The 20389-nt window shown below is 32.6% G+C and overlaps 2 protein-coding genes and 1 long non-coding RNA gene across 3 annotated transcripts; all 3 read left to right on the top strand.

The window, feature by feature from the left end:
- Positions 1–4920: 4920 nt before the first annotated feature.
- On the top strand, positions 4921–5760 carry LOC149962021 (uncharacterized). The gene is made up of 6 exons (XR_016478086.1): positions 4921–5029; positions 5184–5236; positions 5309–5359; positions 5433–5447; positions 5630–5659; positions 5731–5760. It is a non-coding gene; the product is annotated as an uncharacterized LOC149962021 (long non-coding RNA).
- A 903-nt stretch (positions 5761–6663) lies between these two features.
- LOC149962020 (uncharacterized) lies at positions 6664–9264 on the top strand. The gene is made up of 7 exons (XM_090174283.1): positions 6664–6784; positions 8212–8264; positions 8759–8809; positions 8876–8896; positions 8982–9002; positions 9069–9098; positions 9183–9264. The coding sequence occupies exons 1-7, from the start codon at positions 6673–6675 to the stop codon at positions 9213–9215; spliced, it is 321 nt and encodes a 106-aa protein (XP_090030409.1). The 5' UTR covers positions 6664–6672; the 3' UTR covers positions 9216–9264.
- Positions 9265–15592: 6328 nt separating this feature from the next.
- On the top strand, positions 15593–19650 carry LOC149962019 (uncharacterized). Its single transcript, XM_090174274.1, has 7 exons — positions 15593–15710; positions 17971–18023; positions 18602–18652; positions 18713–18733; positions 19388–19408; positions 19473–19502; positions 19568–19650. Exons 1-7 carry the CDS (start codon positions 15599–15601, stop codon positions 19595–19597), a joined length of 318 nt encoding a protein of 105 aa, XP_090030400.1. The 5' UTR covers positions 15593–15598; the 3' UTR covers positions 19598–19650.
- Positions 19651–20389: the final 739 nt, after the last annotated feature.

The following is a 20389-nucleotide window of genomic DNA, read 5'->3' as shown; positions in this document are numbered from 1 at the left end:
AGTATTCAAACAGTAACACATGCATTCTCATTTTATTATTGTGGATTTGTATATCTTAAATTCATAAACGACTCTAAAGACCAAAAACACTTCATATGATAACTGTTGTTACTGTTAATGCCTAAATGACATTCGCGACCTATTACTCACTTTGCATCGGGGGCTAAGCTCCCTTTGGCCCCTCCAACTTCTAAAACTTTCCTACGCCCCTGATATGAGGATCGGAAGGGAAGGCAATGTCCCCCCAAAACTTGAAAGTACATCATCCCTCCCGTCCATCTTGAAACGATGAAACCGTGATAATTTTCAAACAGAAGATTTCATTTTTACCCTACTTTATTGAATAAACAAATAACGCGCTTACGTGAGTTCCCTACGAGAGAATAGAAGCAATAATTCTTTTTAATTATTTTACATTAAGTCATCTAGATCGCGATTCTGGTTGTACTTGGGAGTCTGAACTCCAGACTTCCAAGTTCTACCAGAACCTTTGTTTTTAATGCTCCAGACGCTGATTGCCGTGATTTATCTCAATCGTTTCACTTAGGGCTTAAAGCCATTTTTAACCGTTTTATACATTTAACATATAAGTACGTGTTAAATCTAATTGTAGAAGGCGATACATGTTAGCCCTAACTCTAGATGGCAATAGTCGCGACTCGGCCTTAATGATTATAAGGGACCCTAAAAACAGTTTCGCGGGAGGATCTTGAACCCATAGCTACGTCACTGAGAAAGCTACTATTTTTGAAATATTATTTATCAAAAACAAATTTTATATTCTAAATAAATAATTGTGGTGGATTTTATTTATCTTTAACTTCATTAGCATTGCTTGTGTATTTAACATTAATTAATACTTAACACACTGGAACCGTATAGGAACCGTTTAGGAACCGGAACCGATTGGTTCTAAATTTTGAGAACAGGAACCGAAACCGGAACCGATAAATTAAAATTTTAAGAACTGGAACCGGAACCGATAAAGCAAAAATTTAAGAACCAGAACCGGATCCGAAACCGAGATAGTCCAAAAAAGTGGAACCGTTGCATCCCTAGTGGGAAGTGTGCCACCAGAGGGCGGCAAACCATGCCAATGAGTAATAAACACACTACAAAACGTGTTAAGTTTAATAACAATCGTACAAGCCTATTTATTAACATTAAAAAATGAATTAAAGAGCATAATGACGTCACGTTTTCAAGAAATTAAAGTAAACAATATCTAAACGTATACAATGTTGGCGAAAGAGCTAGGCAGTTCTCAATATTCCAAATAGGTAAAAGTTTTTTTTTTCGGCGAAACGGATAAAGAACTTTAATACTTTAAATTATACGGTACAAAAATAATAATAATAAAAAAAAACACCCACACGAGCACTTAGGGCAGGGAGTACAAACAATCACCTAGGGAGGCGCCCGGAGGGAAAGTGTTTAGTACTGAGGCCGCATTGCCTCTCTGCTTTCCGCTTTGTTACGATTAAATGTATTATAATAACTTCACTTCTATTGTTATAAACAAGAAGGCGTAAAATCCACCCAAAAACCATTCTCTTAAAAATTGCAAGGTCCTTTAAACAAAAACGTCACGTCCTATATTACTCTAGGCCATAAAAGTAGTGAAATCAAATAACGGGCAAGATCTGTAATTGCATTCCCATAAACGTCATAAAGTGGACTTATTTATCGACAAGTGATGTGCTCTGAAGTAATATGCTAGACCTTGCGCGTCCTAAGTGTTTTACTGAGTTAAAATCCTTTGTACAACCATAAAACATTTCAAAGAGAACGCTAATATTAGAATCGCATTGTAACAAATACACCGTTAAATAAATTGGTTTGAAAATTTTCAGTGGCTCTTGGGATGTTCGCAAAGCATTCTGGGAAATAAAGAAACACACTATTGGCTGAAAATGCTATCTCTCGCTCATGCGCTAGAACGTATTTTCGGCTCGATGACCGAGACAAGTTTTCTTCTATTAGCTGTAACGATTCTAATGATACAATATCAGTTATATAATTTACCAAGTTAATTAAAGAAAAATGTCAATTTAAGATAAAACATTTTCTTAAGAATGTATAAAGAGTGAACAAATCATAAAATTTACAACGTAGCGGACGAAAGGCAAGCATAAATATTAAGAATTAGTTCCTAAAAACGATGTAGATGGCAGCATTACCTAATCACGGGACCATTTCAACCTCCCGACTTTAAAGTTTTCTTTCGTTCTCGCAAAACGTGGCCCGGCTTGTTTATTTTATTTATAGGAGCATAAATTGTTTAGATCGAAATATATTATCTACTCTGTTTAGATTTACTCTGTTGAAACTGGCAAATTACTGAAAGCAGACAAGTTGTTGACTGCAGTGACGTAATTACTGTAGTCAACATTTTGTCTGCTTTATTTAATTATGGTTTTAAGGTAAAAGAGTAAATTTAAACAAAGACGATAATATATTTCGATCTAAACAATATATTTAATACACTGCGATTCTATAGCCATTCTCTTTGAAATGTTTTATGGTTGTACCAAGGATTTTAACTCAGTAAAACACTTACAGTGTAGGACGCGCAAGGTCTAGCATATTACTTCAGAGCACATCACTTGTCGATAAATAAGTCCACTTTATGACGTTTATGGGAATGTAATTACAGATCTTGCCCGTTATTTGATTTCACTACTTTTATGGCCTAGAGTAATATAGGACGTGACGTTTTTGTTTAAAGGACCTTGCAATTTTTAACCGAATGGGTTTTGGGTGGATTCTATTTTTGCAGGGTGGGTCAATGTTTTTAACCACCTTTTTATACATAGGCGAATACGAGCTTTATCTGAAAAGGGTATAAGGAAGCTTTTACGAGCGACGTCATAGCATAACGTGTTCGTGATGAAGTAGCTAAATCAAAACCAGTGCTAACGACCACGACTTTGATAAATAATAAAGGGGTTTAAGTATATTTTGGGTTGCCCATCTTGTTCCTTTTGCTCATAGCGTTCAATCCAATGGACAAATGGTATAATTAACCAGTAATTTCAAAACAGCGAACGGGTAAAAATGAATTTTGGACCATTATGCTCGAAATATTCAACGTTTTATTACAGCGGCTAAGCTTCTTAGATCCATTTGTTATCTCTTCGCTAAATAATTAGTTTACCAAAACTAATAGTACACGTCTTTCGCCCTAGCTCAATCAGAACAATACGCTTGAGGGTTTGGGATTTTGGGACACCGTGTATACTTTATCCACCTTCAAACCAACACAAACAAAGGTCGACAACCCAATCCCCCATATGGGGCATTTTTTGAAAAGGTACGAAATTGTCGTGTTCAACGAAGTATCATTCACGCGAATGACGCATTCTTGAAAAAGTATATAATCTACCCAAAAAATAATTTTATATCAACTTTATATCCCTAAGATGTAAAGAAACCAAAACGTGTGAATTCCAAACTCGTGAACTTCTTATTTTTCTTAGCGGAGTATTTTCCAGCCTGTTTATAAAGATAATAATTGGTATGTATCTTTTAACATTAAGATATCGTTTAAGCAAATGCACAGAAGTTACTGGCGTTCTGTAAATATTGGTCACCATTTTCTAAGATAGCGGCATACGCATAATGAGGAAACTTAGGAAGACTTAACTATGTTAAAGATCAATCAGACATCTATACTGTTCTAAAGAGAAAATTTATTTTGCAATTTCTAAAATTTTTAACGACCATATTTCTTATTGGTTTTTCATGCTTCTTATCGTTTTTAAAGGGATGATCAAAAGTTGTCCAAAAAAAAAGGCATTTTTTTAGATTTAAAATATTTATATTTTAAAGTGGATTTATTCCGTTTAACGAGAAAGAGCTACATGCTTTCATTGAATTATGAATGAAGTAAATAAATGGTAACAGGACCGTACAATTTAATACTAAAAAACGCAGTACTTCGGCACAATATGCCTAAAAGTATCAATTTTGTAACCTCCTTAAAGGCATATTCTGCCGAAATACTGTGATATTTCTTAATAATTTCATCGGTCCTATTACTATCAGAAACTTTTACTAATAAGATAAGTCTAATCAGCTATAGTTTTTGGGACCACTTCTAAGCTTTATGTCAGATGGTTTAACGACAATACTTTTTATTTTCAAAATCAGAGAAACGTCTATATTTGACCGAATAATGAACAGTTATTAAACATTTTGAAAAAAAAGTAGCAATAATTAGTTATAATATACGTCAAGTGGAATTTCATGGCACAAGCGGCTCGCGTGTATTTAGTTCAAATTTCTACAATTTTATCGTTACGCAAAGAAATCCACGCGACAAATTTTTACTTGGGCTGGCGCAAAAATCATGACCATTAAAAACTGAAAATATTATTTATTTTTATGGTGTAGATCAGCACTTTTCTTGTATAAACCTTTGCTAATATTCTTAAGGATTAAAACGAATTATTTCAATGGAAATTTTGAGAAAGAATTTGAACGACCATAAGCATATCTTTCTATCGTAGGCTCGTAGCAATACCCTTCAAAAACATTTTAAAATTAAAATGTATGATATTTGATGTGAAATACAATGTAATACTTCAACACAGGGGTTGAATAAACAATATCAGATTCAATCAGAAATCAATGAATTTATTTTCTTTTACATTAAATAATTTCTTGTCGTTCTATTTAATGAGAAATCTAAACAGTTAAAATCCTACCTTTATTCATCTATTGTTCTGTCGAAAAATAACCAAATTTGAAATAATATAAATTGTAACATCCACAAGTTTGGAATGGACATCGAAAGTTAAAAAATGTTTGTTTAAACCGAGTTGTTTTGATGGGCGAAATCTAATATGTCACACTCAAAAGTTGAAATGGTATAAAAGGGCTTGGAATGGATATCGTAAAAATTTGAAATGGTGCAATATGAAGATCTTAGTTATTTGTGTTATGCTAACGGCATGTTTCTATTTGCTTACAGCGCAAGTGCCGAAATGCACTAAAAATAATCTTAAAGAAATGTGCGGACCAGAAGGTAAGTAGTAGGAGATGTTAATTATCTAATAAATTATAATTATTAAATACATTTTATTCATTAAAACTTGAGAAACATAAAAATATGATATAAAATAACGGTTTAGTTATTTTGTTATGACTGTTAATAAGTAAGATTAATGAACTAATTTAAGGTGTGGAAATCCTAGCGAAAGCAGTCGATAAAATAGGTCCAGACTGTACAGAGGTAATTATTAACCGTGAATATTACTATTTTTGTAATAAATTAATTTAAATAAATTATGAGTTCGGTTAACAGAAAGTGATGCCTTTCGTTGAAAAAGCCCAATCCATTTGCACTACGTACAGGGTAAATTAAATTACTTTAACTGAAATTATATAAGTAGTAAGTTTAATAGAGTTATTTATATTTTTAAATATAGTCCGATTGGAAAAAGGTAAGTTTCTATTTTACAATGAATGAATAAATTTAATATGGAATAGTAACTATATTTATTTTAATTAACAACGTCCCAGGCCTGCGAGACCAATGACCAAGTAATTATTTGTTTTTTAATATTTTAAAACTGTAAATAAAATTAATTAAATTTGTAAATTTTTATTCGTATTTTTAATTTAGTTGGTGGTTGATCTAAAGGCAGCCTTAGGAGTAAGAATTTGAGTTTAATAATAAGGAACATTACATAACAACATATTAACTTAATAATTTTCACCTTTCAGAAACAATGCCTGAAAAAATTGGAAGGTTGATAGCTATAAAATAACCAATTTTGTTTAAAATTGATATGAATTTTTTTTTTGAAGTTAAATTGTTATTTTAAAAGTATATGTGTTTCCATAAAATAAAAATATAAAAATATCTGAGAATAAAAATATAATATTTCAGTTTAAGTTTAGTTTTTCACTCGGTCTTTAAAATTCAAATTTACGTTGGCGATTCCAACGCTTAATTATAATTTTTATCAAAATTACAGGAAGAACAAGAAACATTAACACGGTAGAAACACTAATTTGTGGAATAAACTTATTTACGAAGACATTTCGACACGAATTTCTAATTTTTCTAAAATGGTTCGCGATTAATTAGCGAAAGATGGCGGCTTATGAGATAATGGTGTGACCCACTAACTTAAAGTCATATAGATGACTGAAAAACGTCCTTCACAACCGCAATAACACATTCGAAAATAGAAAAAAACCATTAGGGAATGAGGTCGTATTTAATCAGTTAAATAATTTCAGGAATAAATAAGGATCACCTTGATAGCGCCGTTGAAGGTAGAGTCGTAGTTAAGTTAATGCAATAGGTTTAACATAGTTTGTAATATTCTTTAAAGCACCAAACAAGAGGCAATTTGATTTAAACAAACGCATATTTAATTAATTTTATCGACGCTGTGTAAATGCAAAATGAGCGTGTATCAACATTGGTTAATTTAAATGAGGACCGATACTTTCATATCAGTACCTTCCAGAAGCCTTTTTATTTTCGAACAAAAAATGATCTCGCGTCTCGTGTGTAACGACGATTAATTTAAGTTATTTATTCAGCGTATTCCGGCGCAAGAGAAACGATAATTAATTACATTTTCAAGATGGTATAAATAGACTCTATCACCTAAGACAGAGACGTATTGCAATTCCTACGCCAAATCAGAAGCCATGAAGTCATTTTTAATTTGCGTCGTCGTCCTGGTCTGCGCTTACTCCGCGTACGCTCAATATGACGGAAAATGCGACGAAGCCATCGTTAAGAAAATGTGCAGCGAAGAAAGTGAGTCGAAGTCATTTGACGCTCCCTGTAGATATAAGTTTGCTTTTGAAAATGGAAAAACTTGTGTTAATTTACACATTTTTAATTTATAGTTAAAAAAACAGGCGTTTATTTTAGACCCTGGCCATCAAAGGCAGTTTTTTTGAAATATGTGTAAATTTAAACAAGTTTCTTCTCTTCTCAAATACAAACACACATATGACTAGTATTATAAAATTTGGTTGTCAGAAAAAGCATATCAAATTTTAATTTTGAGCGACTTAAAATTCTCGAAGGTATTAAACGAATGGGAGGTTAAGTTCGACCTTAAGCCGCGTAGAGAGAATACCTAGACGTATGGATTTGAACAACTATTTTTTAGGTAACCATAAAGGGAGTACAATCTTCTATGTTCATGGTGGAACACCGAATTTTATATTTATCACACCAGATGGTAGCAGAAAATTGGCCAACAATACTTTTAAAACAAGCTTAACGGCGTGGAGACGGTTTTTCGATTTCAATTCTTCAACTTTTAATAAACCTTTTCAAATATATAAAAAACTCCTAACGGCCAACGCGAGAAAATTTGTTAGCTGTTGGATTTTCATTTGCTAAGTATCTTTCAGCATTGGCCGCTATGTTAAATGAAACGGTAAACAAGATTTTTTAGGCTGAACAACAAGTGGTTAGCACTTTCGCCTCGCAGCAAGACGAGCCGGGTTCGATCCCAGCTTGTGGTACTGGGCGAAAACTCGGAACAACTCCTTCAGTGTTGAGTTTGCAAGTTCTTTCCATACTGGTGTAATAGGTTTTCCCCCGAGATCTTCGGTTCCCCCTTCCATAAAAACTTGTTGAGGTTAACGGTAATAGTTAGTGTAGGGAGCTGTTGGCTCGCGTGGCATGGAGGGCTTGCTTACTCACTGTAACCCGGCCACCTGAACTAATGTTTTTAGGTGGTGCCTCCTTGGGTATTAGCAAGAAACTATTTATTTATACTCAGAGAGAATGAATATGTCGAGACTATCCACGGACACGTTGAGGCCCTAGCCCCGTCACGCTAAGGGGGGGGGGGGGGTAAGGAGGTGGTCTTATTTTTTGCGTCCTCGCAGCAGGGTTAATCGCGTCGAAAAACGTAATTTTTAAGAACCAATACGAATGCAGTATTATTTGATTTTATTAAAGCGGAGGATCATACCGGGGCCCCCAACCGGTGGAATTGGAGAAACGCTAAAAATAATTTCGACATATTCATTCTCCCTGAGTATAAATAAATACATTCTTATTAGCTGATTATTATTATAATTATTATTGCAATTAAAATATTCCTCTTTAGAAATTGGCGTTTTTGGCTGATTATTTAATATTCTAGTGAAAATAAATTGTGTTTCATAAAATTCCAAATACTTAAGAAATATTTCTAAGTATGTTTTTCCTTGAATATTTAGCAAAGAAAAAGGCCATGGAAAAAGCGGCAAATATAAAAGCAGAATGTATTCAGGTAAATATTGATCAACCAAATAATCATTTTCATGTTCATTTTTCGAATTATTTTATAATTTATTTACATGAAAATATTTTTTTAAATATTCAATAAATAAATTTTTAAAATAAATTAATACTGAATTAATATTTCAAAATTAATTTAAATTAATAACGACGTTATTAAAATTGGTTAAGGAAAAAGGAAACTTTAAAATATGTTTTTCACGTTCTAGTAGAGCTTGATTTATCATTTACATGAAATATCTCATGTTCTATAAATAAATGAAATATACATACAGTGCTAAAATAGTTTGGTGATTTTTAAGAGAATAACAGGCCAAAACTATATCGTGTCCTAGAGCTAACTAAGTAGTTCCTTATTAATTATTTAAATTAATTATTGAAATTGAAGCATTTAAGTAGAAGATATGTGAAAAATAATTTATTATTGTAAATACAAAATTAAAAGCTTATTTAATAACTTTTAATCAAATAATATTAAATCAACAGAAAGCGATGCCCCACGCTACCGAAGGCATGCAAATATGCACCAATTACGACGTATGTTAAATTTTATAATTTTAAGCAATTTTGAAGTTTTCCTATACAATTTTTGTTTGCCCACAGTCTGACAAGGACTTCAAAAAGGTAAGTTGATTATAAATCAGTTTATGGTTCCAAATGAAAAGTTTTTGAACCTGTAATTTGATATTTATTTCGTTATGCGCTACAGGCTTGCGATACTGGTAAACAGGTAATTGTTTTTGTTTTTATTTTGTAACAAAAGTACAAGTTGTATGTTAATTGAAATACGTTTTAGTGGTGGGAAAAATTGTCCAAGGCTGTTGGAGTAAGTGCTTTAATTTATCTTCTTGGTGAAATGATTATATCTAAATAGCTTCATATTAATTGTTTCTTTTTGCGAATGAAATAGGAGGACTGCGTGAAAGAGATGACGAAAGAGTAACGCGGAAAAAATTGTTTTTAAATTGTTACGAATTTATAGTTTAAGAAATGTTAAAAAATAAATAATAGTTTATTCGTTATTGTGTCTTGGTTTTTAAAATTAACGATGTTTCGTTTTTCACTTATTTTAACAGTGATGGGGTATCTTTATCAAAAATTTATAGTCAGCTAATCTATTTGAAATATTTTGAAGTCAATCCTAACCAGTTCTGTGGTTATCTAATCATTTAATTGCGAAAAGTACCGCTAGAATGACAATTTCAATCTGCTTTTCCACGAAACAAATTTTTCAGAATTGAGAACTCTATCATTTGTCGGTGGCACCATCCGCTGTTAGCGGCGGGAACTATATCTATTACAATGGAATTAATAATACTAATGTACTTGTGATAGAGGGCGCCACCCGTATAATGATAGAGTTGACGGCTGAATGTGCCGACTCGAATTTGTGTCGCGAAACCACTATCATTCTAGCCGAACTTTTCTGAATTCAATGTATATAATTAAATTAAAAGAGTGGTATCTAGAAGCATTTCCTCAAAGGCAGCGTGGCAAATATTTAGGTAACCCAAACCTGCTGTATAACTTCGAACAGCTAAGAATGGGCGGTACCACTTAGAATATTAGATTTTAAATCTACATAACCTATTGCTATAGCCCGTATTTTGGTTTGGAATTCAACAAAACTGACTAAATAGATTTGTTTGAAAAAAAATGTCCTTACAACGATACGTTTACGGCAGTGCCTGACGCAGGAGTATTTTCGAAAGATGTATTTTACTTAATTATTTTAATATTTTATTTTAATAAATTAATCATTAATCAAAAGAATGTAATAATAATAATTTTTGGGAATCAGAATTAGTTAATTATCTTAGTTTTTAAAAAAATATTTTATAAATTAGTTTTTAAATATTTAATATTAATAATAAACAGCTAGGCTAATTAACTATGAACAAGTCCTGTAGCGAATTTAAAGGCTTTTTAATTTCGGTTGCTCGGTGAAATTGCGAATGCAAGCCCTTCATACCACGGGAGCCCACAGCTCCCTATACCAACTGTTACCCTCGACAAGTTTTTATGTTAAGGAGGAACCAAAGAACTCGGGGGACAACCCCTTAAACCAGTGTGAAGAGAACTTGCAAACTCAACGCAGAAGGAGTAGTTCTATGTTTCTTTAACCAGTGCGGAAAGATTTCACAAATTTACGTAACAGGAGTAATTCCGAGTTTTCACTAAGTTCCACATGCCGGGATCTAACCCAGCTTTTCCTGCTGCGAGGCGAAGGCGCTAACCACTCTGCCAGCCCACCATAAATCGTTCTTTTATTAAAATTAAAATTAAAGTTTTTATTATATTTATATTGTATGTTGTTAGAATTTTCAAATTAAAAATCTTAAAAATTTCAATATTCCCATCTTCGGGTACCGTTTTAGCTCAGCCTTATTTACTATAAAATATCCTGATAAGTCGATTATCTCCTATAGTTAATCTCACTAGCTTGTGAAGGCGGGAAATTTGAAAAACCATTTTTTTTCTCTTTAATAAGAGGAAACTCAAATTTTTATTTCTTTAAGCATTTTAAAACGAAACGTAATATCATTAAAATTACATTAGTAGGTGTAGTTTCAAACTAATGGATGATTTATATATTTATTAAACTCAGAAAGCAAACAGTTTAAAGATAATGCACTACAGCAACCAATGAAGGTCAAGTTTTCGGAGATCGGGTACCGGAAGTGGGTAATCACTCCGTTACGAAACCGTCAAATTGAAAGTTCTAGGTTCGAATCTAAGGTACGTGGTTAATACCATCTTAGGTGGAACTTTAATCATGCTAACACGCAACCACATAAATATATACAAAGAACCGTCCATTTTTATTCAAATAATACGAGATTTACGAGGTTACAGAAAAATATCGTTTATTTTTCAAAATTGTGTAGTTTTGATTGAAGCCATCTGGGGAACAAATACTATACGTATTTATTACTGTATAGTAAAATCTACATAACCGTTATGGCAACCACATTGATTTAAACGTTGATCAGTTACAGCTTCTTTCTCAAATTGATATGGCAATATGTAATGAATCTCAATTTTTTGGAGGCAGCATTGACATAATTATATGACCTTTTTTTTCTGAATACAAAACGGAACAAAATCTTCGTTAGAATCAGTCATGGCAAACAAGAAAAATTTCCGGTTAATACACTCACACATTCAAACAGTAATTTATTTCTGCTAGAAATGTCACATGCCTTAAGGCCACTCCAGACAGTTAAGGCGGAAGTAAGTGGTTTTGTGTTTCTGGGAAAAAATAAGAGATGGCGCTGAAACACGTCTCTTGTTGGTGTTGTCCATAGATATAAGAAATGTATACAAAGGTCTAGATAAATTTCGGTGTGTCTAAGCCTAACATAAAATACGGAGTTGACACCTAGCAGACACCGAGGAAGGCACGTGACCAAGAGCGCGAGCTCTCTTAGCATTTTAGTAGTCTTTAGACACCATCTGTTGGTGACTTTTAGTATAATTTTTCAGCAGGAGACAATGGCTCTCGTGACGATAGCACGAGCTTTCTTACCGATAGATAGCGCCTTATAAGGATAGCCTGCAGAAATTACGCGTTTCTGCTAGCTGTCACCTCTGTATTCACTCCCTTTGAAATATTTTATCTAGACCTTTATTTAAGTTTCCTATATCTATGGTGTTGTCAGATAAATATTTTTATTTCAATTGCACATGATTTAGTTAAACTCATTGTACTGTTAAAGTTAAAAAATGTACTCGCGCTGAAATATTAGCTCGCGGAATAAAACGATACTTTAGCGCGTTACATTTGAATTTTGCTATTTTTTATGAAAGTCGGTCACCAAGACCGTAGCGACAAAAATACGGTTTTAATTGAATATAAAATTAGTTTCTTGGGCTAGCGGTGCCATTTTTAATCGTTAACTAGATTTATGTCCAACCTATGGAGAGCAGTTTTATTTTTAAAAATCGATCCACTAGTTAAAGGCCTAGGTTTTTTTTCTGCCTGTCGCCCTTTAAATTAATTTAGTGGCGCACAAATACCCTGGTGGTAGGCCAACCGCTGAACATGTTGGCCTAATTTAAAGGGGGACAGCCAGAAGAAAACCTAGGCCTTTAAGATTTTTTCAAGGCCACCAGTTACCAAATACTATAGTTTGTAAAATATTTAAAATTAAATATGAAAAATAAATTTGAATATAAATCTTCAATAATTGACTAGTTACGGTTTCTGACAAAATTATGCAAAAAACTGAGTTCTAATGTCTTAATTATTGTAGAATTAGGTAGTGTCTTATTTCTAGAGTTATTGCTGACTTCCCCTTTAAGGCGTTAAAGCTAAGCTAAGGTAAGCTATAGCTTACTTGTAATTACCAAAAGGGCCACATATTTTATGAAATACGGCACATTTTGTTGAAATTGATATAGGTTAACCCAAACAAAAATTAAAAATAGCCTACAGTCAATGAAAGTACTGTAAAAAATTCTAAATTTAACGTTAATTCGCCAAAATTAAAAATTAGTTTTAATATGAAAGACATTAAAATAAAGTTATGAAAGACTACAGGGGTCACACAATTTGTAGTCTTCACGAGGGGCCCTACATTTGCTAATTTTGCGTACGGGATTTTGAACCTCAAAACTATTCCAGAAATCAGAAACTGATTTTGAGATTTCAGAGCAACATTTTCGTGTGGCTTTCTGGTTTCTTAGGATGATTACGAGATATTGATTTTCGTTCAGATTTAGGGTTTTTCAGGTGGTTTTCAAGATTTCTCAAATCAATTTGCTTTAGAGCGTGCTTGATTTTAACGAATGTCAGACCCCTAAAACCTAGCTTTTAAAGGTTCTCAGCACTGCTACTAAACCATCGGGGAATGAAGATCGCTCACACGTGGCGGACGTATGACCACCACCTGCTTCTCTAAGTAGTAGTTCTCAAAAGGCATGCAGCATTCTTTGCACCGAAGGTAGTTTTGCAGTACTTAGAATAAATTTCGTGTAATATTTCACGTCCTTTATGCCTAACCCAAAAATCTACCTACATGTACACATAAACACGTAATTACATTCCTTTGATTCCTATTAGAGAATTCGGCTATTATAATATGTGTAAATAACGCAATTCAATCGATATTCTACGTCTTTTTCAACTCCTCCCACCCGAGATATTCTGAATTGGGCTTTACTTATTTTAATTTTTATTAAATTATTTCCAATTTTATTCAACAAAAGGGCTATAGATTTTTTAACTTAGTTACAAACTGATGCTCATGAAAGGCCTACTTTGTTGATGAGAACAGATTTCGACTAAAATTCGCAAAAAGCGTTGCATTCCCGTTCACGAAATATTGTCGTGATTTCGCGTTGGCGAAGGAAATTAGTTTTAATCCTTTAAAAATGTATCTACTACTAAACTAAATATGTTAAATTACATTAATAGAGGTCTTTTATATTCCTATCATCATTTAGTTTTGTCCAGTCGATAGATGTGTTCAAACCTATTAGACTTAAATACTTAAAGCTAAGCCTCGTTCCCAAAAACCAGTCATTCTTTAAAACTTGGCAATCAAACACCTTCTTGTTTCCAAAACTTTATAGAATTTCATTCATTCATAAGACGCAGCTCCGTTTTTGGGACCCGTGTTCACAAACAATGCTCTGCAATAAATTTGTGTAGCGTAAATTAGTCTTTAGAAAGTATCAGCTACTAGCTAGGTGGTTTGAAAGATTGTGTCATTCCATAAATGGCTCTCTACCAACAATTAACTTGAAGAAGATATGGGTTACACAAGTTAACAATTTCACGGACATTCTAACTAAAACTATAAAGGGGTTTTATATAAAAACCAAAAGCAATTACAGATTTTTTTATGAATAGAAAGAACTATTACAGGGTTACTTTACGAATAACAAAAACTAATACAGGGGTATTTAATGAATAACAAATAATAATACAGGGGTATTTTATGAATAACAAAAACTATTACAGTGGAATTTTATGAATAACAAAAACTATTACAAGGGTATTTTATGAATAACATAAACTATAACATGGGTATTTTATGAATAACAAAATCTATAACAAGGGTATTTTATGAATAACAAAAACTATAACAAGGGTATTTTATGAATAACAAAAACTATAACACGAGTATTTTATGAATAACCAAAACTATAACAAGGGTATTTTATGAATAACAAAAACAATTACAGGGGTTTTCTATGAATAGCAAAAACTACTACAAGGGACATATTTTGTGAATAACAAAAATTACTACAAGGCCGTTTTATGAATAACAAAAACTATAACAATGATATTTTATGAACAACAAAAACAATTACATGGGTATTTTATGAATAACAAAAACTATAACAAGGGTATTTTATGAATAAAAAAAAACAATTACAGGGGTATTTTATGAATAACAAAAACTATAACAAGGGTATTTTATGAATAAAAAAAAACAATTACAGGGGTATTTTATAAATTACAAAAACTATTACAGGGGTATTTTATGAATGTTTTGGATTTTTTTAAAATCAGCATATACTGCTTAAATAGGTAGTTTAAAATTTAGTATAACAGGTTAAAAAATTTACAAAAATCTATTAAATAGCTTACATTTTAAATAGGCCATATAAAATTATAATTCATAAGAGATAAAAATTGTACCATTTTCAACTTCAAATGGTTTCGACTCAAACAATGGGCGGTTCTAATAACAGTTTATTGAAAAAAATGTGTATTTTTTATAGAATTCGCTATAAACGATCAGCAAATACAACTTTTTTTGAGTTGAACAATTGAATCACAAAAAATATGGGTCATATTTAATCAGATAAATAATTTTCTAGTACCTCACAAAAAGGTAAACGCAAAAATAAAAACTGTGTCAATATAAAATCCTATACTGTAGATCGAACGGTTTTTCTGATATTACTAATACTTTGAAATTAAAATGAAAATTCCACGGAGTATTCAATTTTAATGGCGTGTAAGAACCAGGAAAATTTAATTGTAACAAAAAGTTCTTTTATTTTCGGCTACATCCTAAGCAAGCATGCCAATCAAAACCAACATTAATTGAATTAAACTTAATTGCAAGCTGCGGCTGAATAACGTTTACTTTACCGGTTCCACAAACATTCGACTTTGAAAACAATACGAAACGTAACGCCTACAGAAAACTATAACTTTAGAATCGTGCAACCAACGATAATTATTTTGCCTATTTAATCAGTGTATTTGAGTTGGGACTCTTTTGTAGGAACAAAATGTAAGGAAGGTATAAATAGAACGAATTCAATCAGTATAATTTACAAATCGAATCGGTTAAATCGAAAATAATGAAGTGTTCAGTACTTTTCATTTTAGCAGTGGCCTGTTTCTGCTCAGCATACGCTGGCGACGACGGAGAATGCAACAAAGACATGGTTGAAACAATTTGTGGACCTAAGGGTGAGTTTAATTACTTGTACCGTATTTTAGCATCAAATTGTAAACCATTGGGCGAGAAAAAACTTAATCAGGGTTGCCACACGTCAGGGAAAACAGGGAAATCAGGGAAAAGTCAGGGAATTTAAAAATGGGCCTAAAAAGTCAGGGAAATGTCAGGGAATTTTAAGAATTGGAAAAAATTCAGGGAAAAGTCAGGGAATTCAATTTGATCTTGGCACTTTTTGAAGGTAATTTAAATCTAGATCTATAACAAATTCTGTGATTATTAATGATTTCCTTGAATGTTTGGCTAATTTTTTCAACATTACAATAACCTTTTAACTGAAATATAAGTCCATCTAAATTTATTAACTTCTGATAAAAGTGAAATATAAAAGAAAAATTTTGGCCTTAATAAGTCAGGGAAAATCTCTTAAAATGGTCAGGGAAAACAGGGAATAGTCAGGGAATTTGAATCTGAAAATTTTGTGGCAACCCTGTTAATTTGCATCTAATTTGCGGGCTAAAGTGAGGATTCCATAGCTCATACCGTAATTTATATCTAATTTGTGAACGAAACCGCATTCTATAGCTCATACAGTATTGGATATCTAATTTGATGACAGAATAGAGCATTCTATAGCCAATTGGATGATTCCATAGCTCATACCAAAATTTATTTATGATTTGTGGACCAATTGGAGGATGTTATAGCTCATACCGAAATTTATTTATGATTTGTGGGTCAAAGATAGGTTTCCATAGCTCATAGAGTAATTTAAATATCACTCGTCGAACAAACAGAAGATTCTTAAGTTCATACGGTAAAGAACATATAAATTGTTAACCAAACAGAAGATTCTATAACTCATACCGTAATAAACATAAAATTTGTGGACCAAACAGAACATTATATACCTCATACCGTAATGAGGGCAAAAAAGCGATATTTAGCCATTGGGAGGATTCCATGGCTCATACTAAAATGTTTATGATTTGTCGGCCACAGGGAAGGTTTCATAACTTGAATCGTTATTGAAATCTTATTTGGGCTTACATGAGATCGTTCTATAGCTCGTTACTTAATTTAGATCTAATTTGTGGACCAAAATGCGAGAGCTAAGGTTTAATGTGACTACCAATTTTGGGCGACTTAAAATTAATAATAATAATAAAAAAACGATTAGGCTAATAACCAAGGCACCACCTTAGGCCCAAATCATCTAGCGACTTATTATGCCTTTAAACAGGTGGCCTGGTTACAATGCGAAGGAAGGTGGTAGCAAGCCCTGGATGCCACGCGAGCCAACAGCACCTTACACAAACTATTACCTCTACAAGTTTTTTTTTACTTATATTAATTTATATTGTAATTTACGTATAATTTGTGGAAAAGAGAAAAGTTATGTAATATACATCTGATTTCTTTATTTTTATGTTCGGCGAGTTATATTAATTTAGATTTTAATTTAGTCTAATATTAATGTAGACCAAAGGCAAAATTAATTCATTCCTACGTAGCCCAGTCTTGGTTGAACAACACAATTCATTTTGTGATATGTGCCTAACTTTTGGACCAAAGACAGCCTTCCATATCTTTAACCATAAAAGTGGGGTGGCTGAGTGGTTAGCACTTTAGCCTCGCAGCAAGAGGAGCCGGGTTCGATCCCAGCTAGTGGCACTAGGTGAAAATCCGGAACGACTCCTTCTGCGTAGAGTTTGTAAGTTCTCTCCCCACTGGTTAAAGGGGATTTCCACCGAGATCTTCGGTTTCCCCTTCCCATAAAAACTTGCTGAGGTTAACGGTAATAGTTAGTGTAGGGAGCTGTTGGCTCGCGTGGCATGAAGGGCTTGCCACCACCCTCCTACGCATTGTAACCCGGCCACCTGTTACTTGATCACGCACAAGCAACATTGCTCTATTTAAAAAAAATTTATAAAAAAAAAAATTATATTTGAGGTCTGACGTGTGAGGTAGTATAGTTTATGCTTACATTTATGATCGAAGGGCTGACCATGTCTTCAACCTCCGTACACTGATTGTAGGTATATAAAACCCATAAGAATCTTTGATATTTCCAAATTTATAATCGATTTCGAATAGTCAGTTACATAACTTTGACTGTAATTTAAAGCTACTTTCTGAATCAAAGACTAACTTAAACTAAATTTTTGTAAACACTCTAGTTATTTCGTTATTTTAATAGTTAAGTTTGTATGTAACACTCATACTTTAATTTGCATCTTTATTTTGAAACTTTATTTGAATTAACATTTGTAGGTAAAGAAATGGCCATGAAAGCTGCCGGGAAAATGAGCGCCGATTGTATTGGGGTAAAGTACTCTTCATTCATTTATTTTTTTAATAAACAATTGGCATAAACTAAGTCGCCTTCTTCCGACAGAGAAAATTATGGATTATCGATTTTTAATTTTTTAGGTTGTTATTTTTGTCCTTTAAATTTGGTCACTTATTATCACTCGTTTTGATATTATTTTATCTATTATCCATAAGTTTGGTGAGGTCACAGATAAAAAACATCCATAATGTATTTCGTAAAATCGTTTCTATTTTACATTGCTACTATCATAAAACCGCGGTTATTAATCACTAATTATAACAATTAAAATACCCGAATATTAAGTTTCAGTACAGTAAATTAAATAATTCAAAATTGTTGAAATTAGGGTTAATTGAGCAAATAGTTTAAATTAGAGTTAATTGAACAAACAATTAAAATTGGGATTAATTGACCAACAATTAAAATTGGGATTAATTGACCAACAATTAAAATTGGGATTAATTGACCAACAATTAAAATTGGGATTAATTGACCAACAATTAAAATTGGGATTAATTGACCAACAATTAAAATTGGGATTAATTGAACAAACAATTAATAATTGAACAGAAAGCCATGCCATTCGCCGAAAAAGCTCAAAAAATATGCAAGGACTACGAGGTAATATTAAAGAAATAGTTATTTATAAGATCCACTTTTAATTATTTAATTCCTTTGCAGTCCAGTAAAGATGTGACTAAGGTGAGCTTAATATTTATAAAAACTAATTTTTCAGCTTATTTTTAACCTCAAATAAGGGACCTATACAAAATTACGTAACTATACCTATTTTAAAGATAACTAGAAACACTATTATTAACTAAAAAAATAAGTACATTAAGGAACGCTTGTACAAACCCTCTCCCCTTTACTCTACAAAAACTTGTCGAGCAAAACGGAAATAGTTAGTGTAGGGTGCTGTTATCTACCACCCTCCTACGCATTGTAACCCGGCCACCCGAATTAATGGCCTTAAAAGTCGCTTGACGACTGGTTTCCAAGGTGGTCCTCCATCCCAGTGGGCTTTATTAATCCCGAAAGTTATTTGACAAATTAATTTACTTTTATGAAACAAATTAAAAATCTAATATTATATATATTTATTTTTAATAAATTGCATAATTATATTTTGTTAATTTAATTATGAAATAATTTGGATCGCCTAGATGGCGCTCGTGTGCAAAAACGATAAATGTTGTGGCAGGGTGGGGGAGGTGAATCGGAATTTTGGGCGGCAACCAAAAGCGCCCGATATACATTCGGTAGTAGCCTAGCTGATTATTATTATGATTATCGCGTTACGTAATTTATGGACGATCGCTTATCTAAATGATATTTATTTTATTAATTTTATAGGCCTGCACGGATGGTAAACAGGTAATTTTTTAATATTTTTCTATATTTCTATATAAAAGAAATTTTAAAAGATAATTCATTTCAGATGAAAACCGAGATGGAGAAGGCTCTTGGGGTATGTATCATAATTTCTTTTAATTCAATTGATATTTAGTTTATTAATTTATTTAAATTTATTAGGAGGGATGCATGAAACACTTGAAAACATAAATTACCGCCAATTTAATATCTCCAAACTGTTATGCATTAATATTTTACGAAACGTTATAAATAAATAATTTATCAAAGACTTCGTTGTTTAATTTGTGACCGATTATTCCTATTAAAAACGCTCCTACAAGTTTAATCTTCCCGTTTCATGGGGGTTGGCTTAACCTCTTTATTATTCGAATAAAAACATTTTCTTTTCTTTGTTTATTTAGATTCATTTTGTTTCGTTTTTATCATATGTAATATAAGTATGACACAAAACGATTGCGTAATCGGAAACCACGTAACCGGGAAATTGTGCCCTCTTGTTTAGATGAATCGAGCACGTCACTCGTGACGTAGAAGTGACGTTTCACTATGATAGCCGATAGAGACGCTAGCCACGGCCAACTTTGATCTCTCGCGCTACAGCGGCCAACCCATTCGTCGAAATTCCGTGAGCAAAAATTTCCCCCTATAAACTGTACTAAAATGTGTAGGAGTCCAGCGCCACACTCGTTTTAATATTGGCTTCAATGCAAAAACTATTCTAAAAATAATATTCCGCTAGGGGTGCTCAAACCATACACATATCATTTGCTCATAATACCCTTTACAGACGAGGATTATAAAACTGAGTTTGGTTAACCGAAGTTTATTTTTATCACCCATTTCAGTACAGAAAAATAAACCTTGGTTTAATAAACGGAGTCTAAGCCCGGATTAACAAGCCTCGTCTGAAGAAGGTATAAGTTAACATAGAAACTTCAACGAATGGGTTGTTCGCTGTAGCGCGAACAGAGCGTGATCAAA

This window comes from Leiobunum rupestre, chromosome 1, assembly GCF_980474605.1.
Source record: "Leiobunum rupestre chromosome 1, qqLeiRupe1.1.hap1, whole genome shotgun sequence".
In the NCBI taxonomy this organism is placed as follows: domain Eukaryota; kingdom Metazoa; phylum Arthropoda; class Arachnida; order Opiliones; family Sclerosomatidae; genus Leiobunum; species Leiobunum rupestre.
The sequence above is the reverse complement of the archived record's forward strand: the minus strand, read 5'-3'. Positions and strand labels throughout refer to the sequence as shown.

What these genes read in the sequence shown, in the direction of transcription:
- LOC149962020 (XM_090174283.1), top strand. Translation starts at nt 6,673, where the DNA reads ATGAAGTCATTTTTAATTTGCGTCGTCGTCCTGGTCTGCGCTTACTCC. An exon ending in GAAAATGTGCAGCGAAGAAA is followed by an intron (nt 6,785 to 8,211) that starts GTGAGTCGAAGT and finishes TTGAATATTTAG; the next exon opens with CAAAGAAAAAGGCCATGGAA. An exon ending in CTGACAAGGACTTCAAAAAG is followed by an intron (nt 8,897 to 8,981) that starts GTAAGTTGATTA and finishes TATGCGCTACAG; the next exon opens with GCTTGCGATACTGGTAAACA.
- LOC149962019 (XM_090174274.1), top strand. Translation starts at nt 15,599, where the DNA reads ATGAAGTGTTCAGTACTTTTCATTTTAGCAGTGGCCTGTTTCTGCTCA. An exon ending in AACAATTTGTGGACCTAAGG is followed by an intron (nt 15,711 to 17,970) that starts GTGAGTTTAATT and finishes TAACATTTGTAG; the next exon opens with GTAAAGAAATGGCCATGAAA. An exon ending in TGAGCGCCGATTGTATTGGG is followed by an intron (nt 18,024 to 18,601) that starts GTAAAGTACTCT and finishes ATAATTGAACAG; the next exon opens with AAAGCCATGCCATTCGCCGA.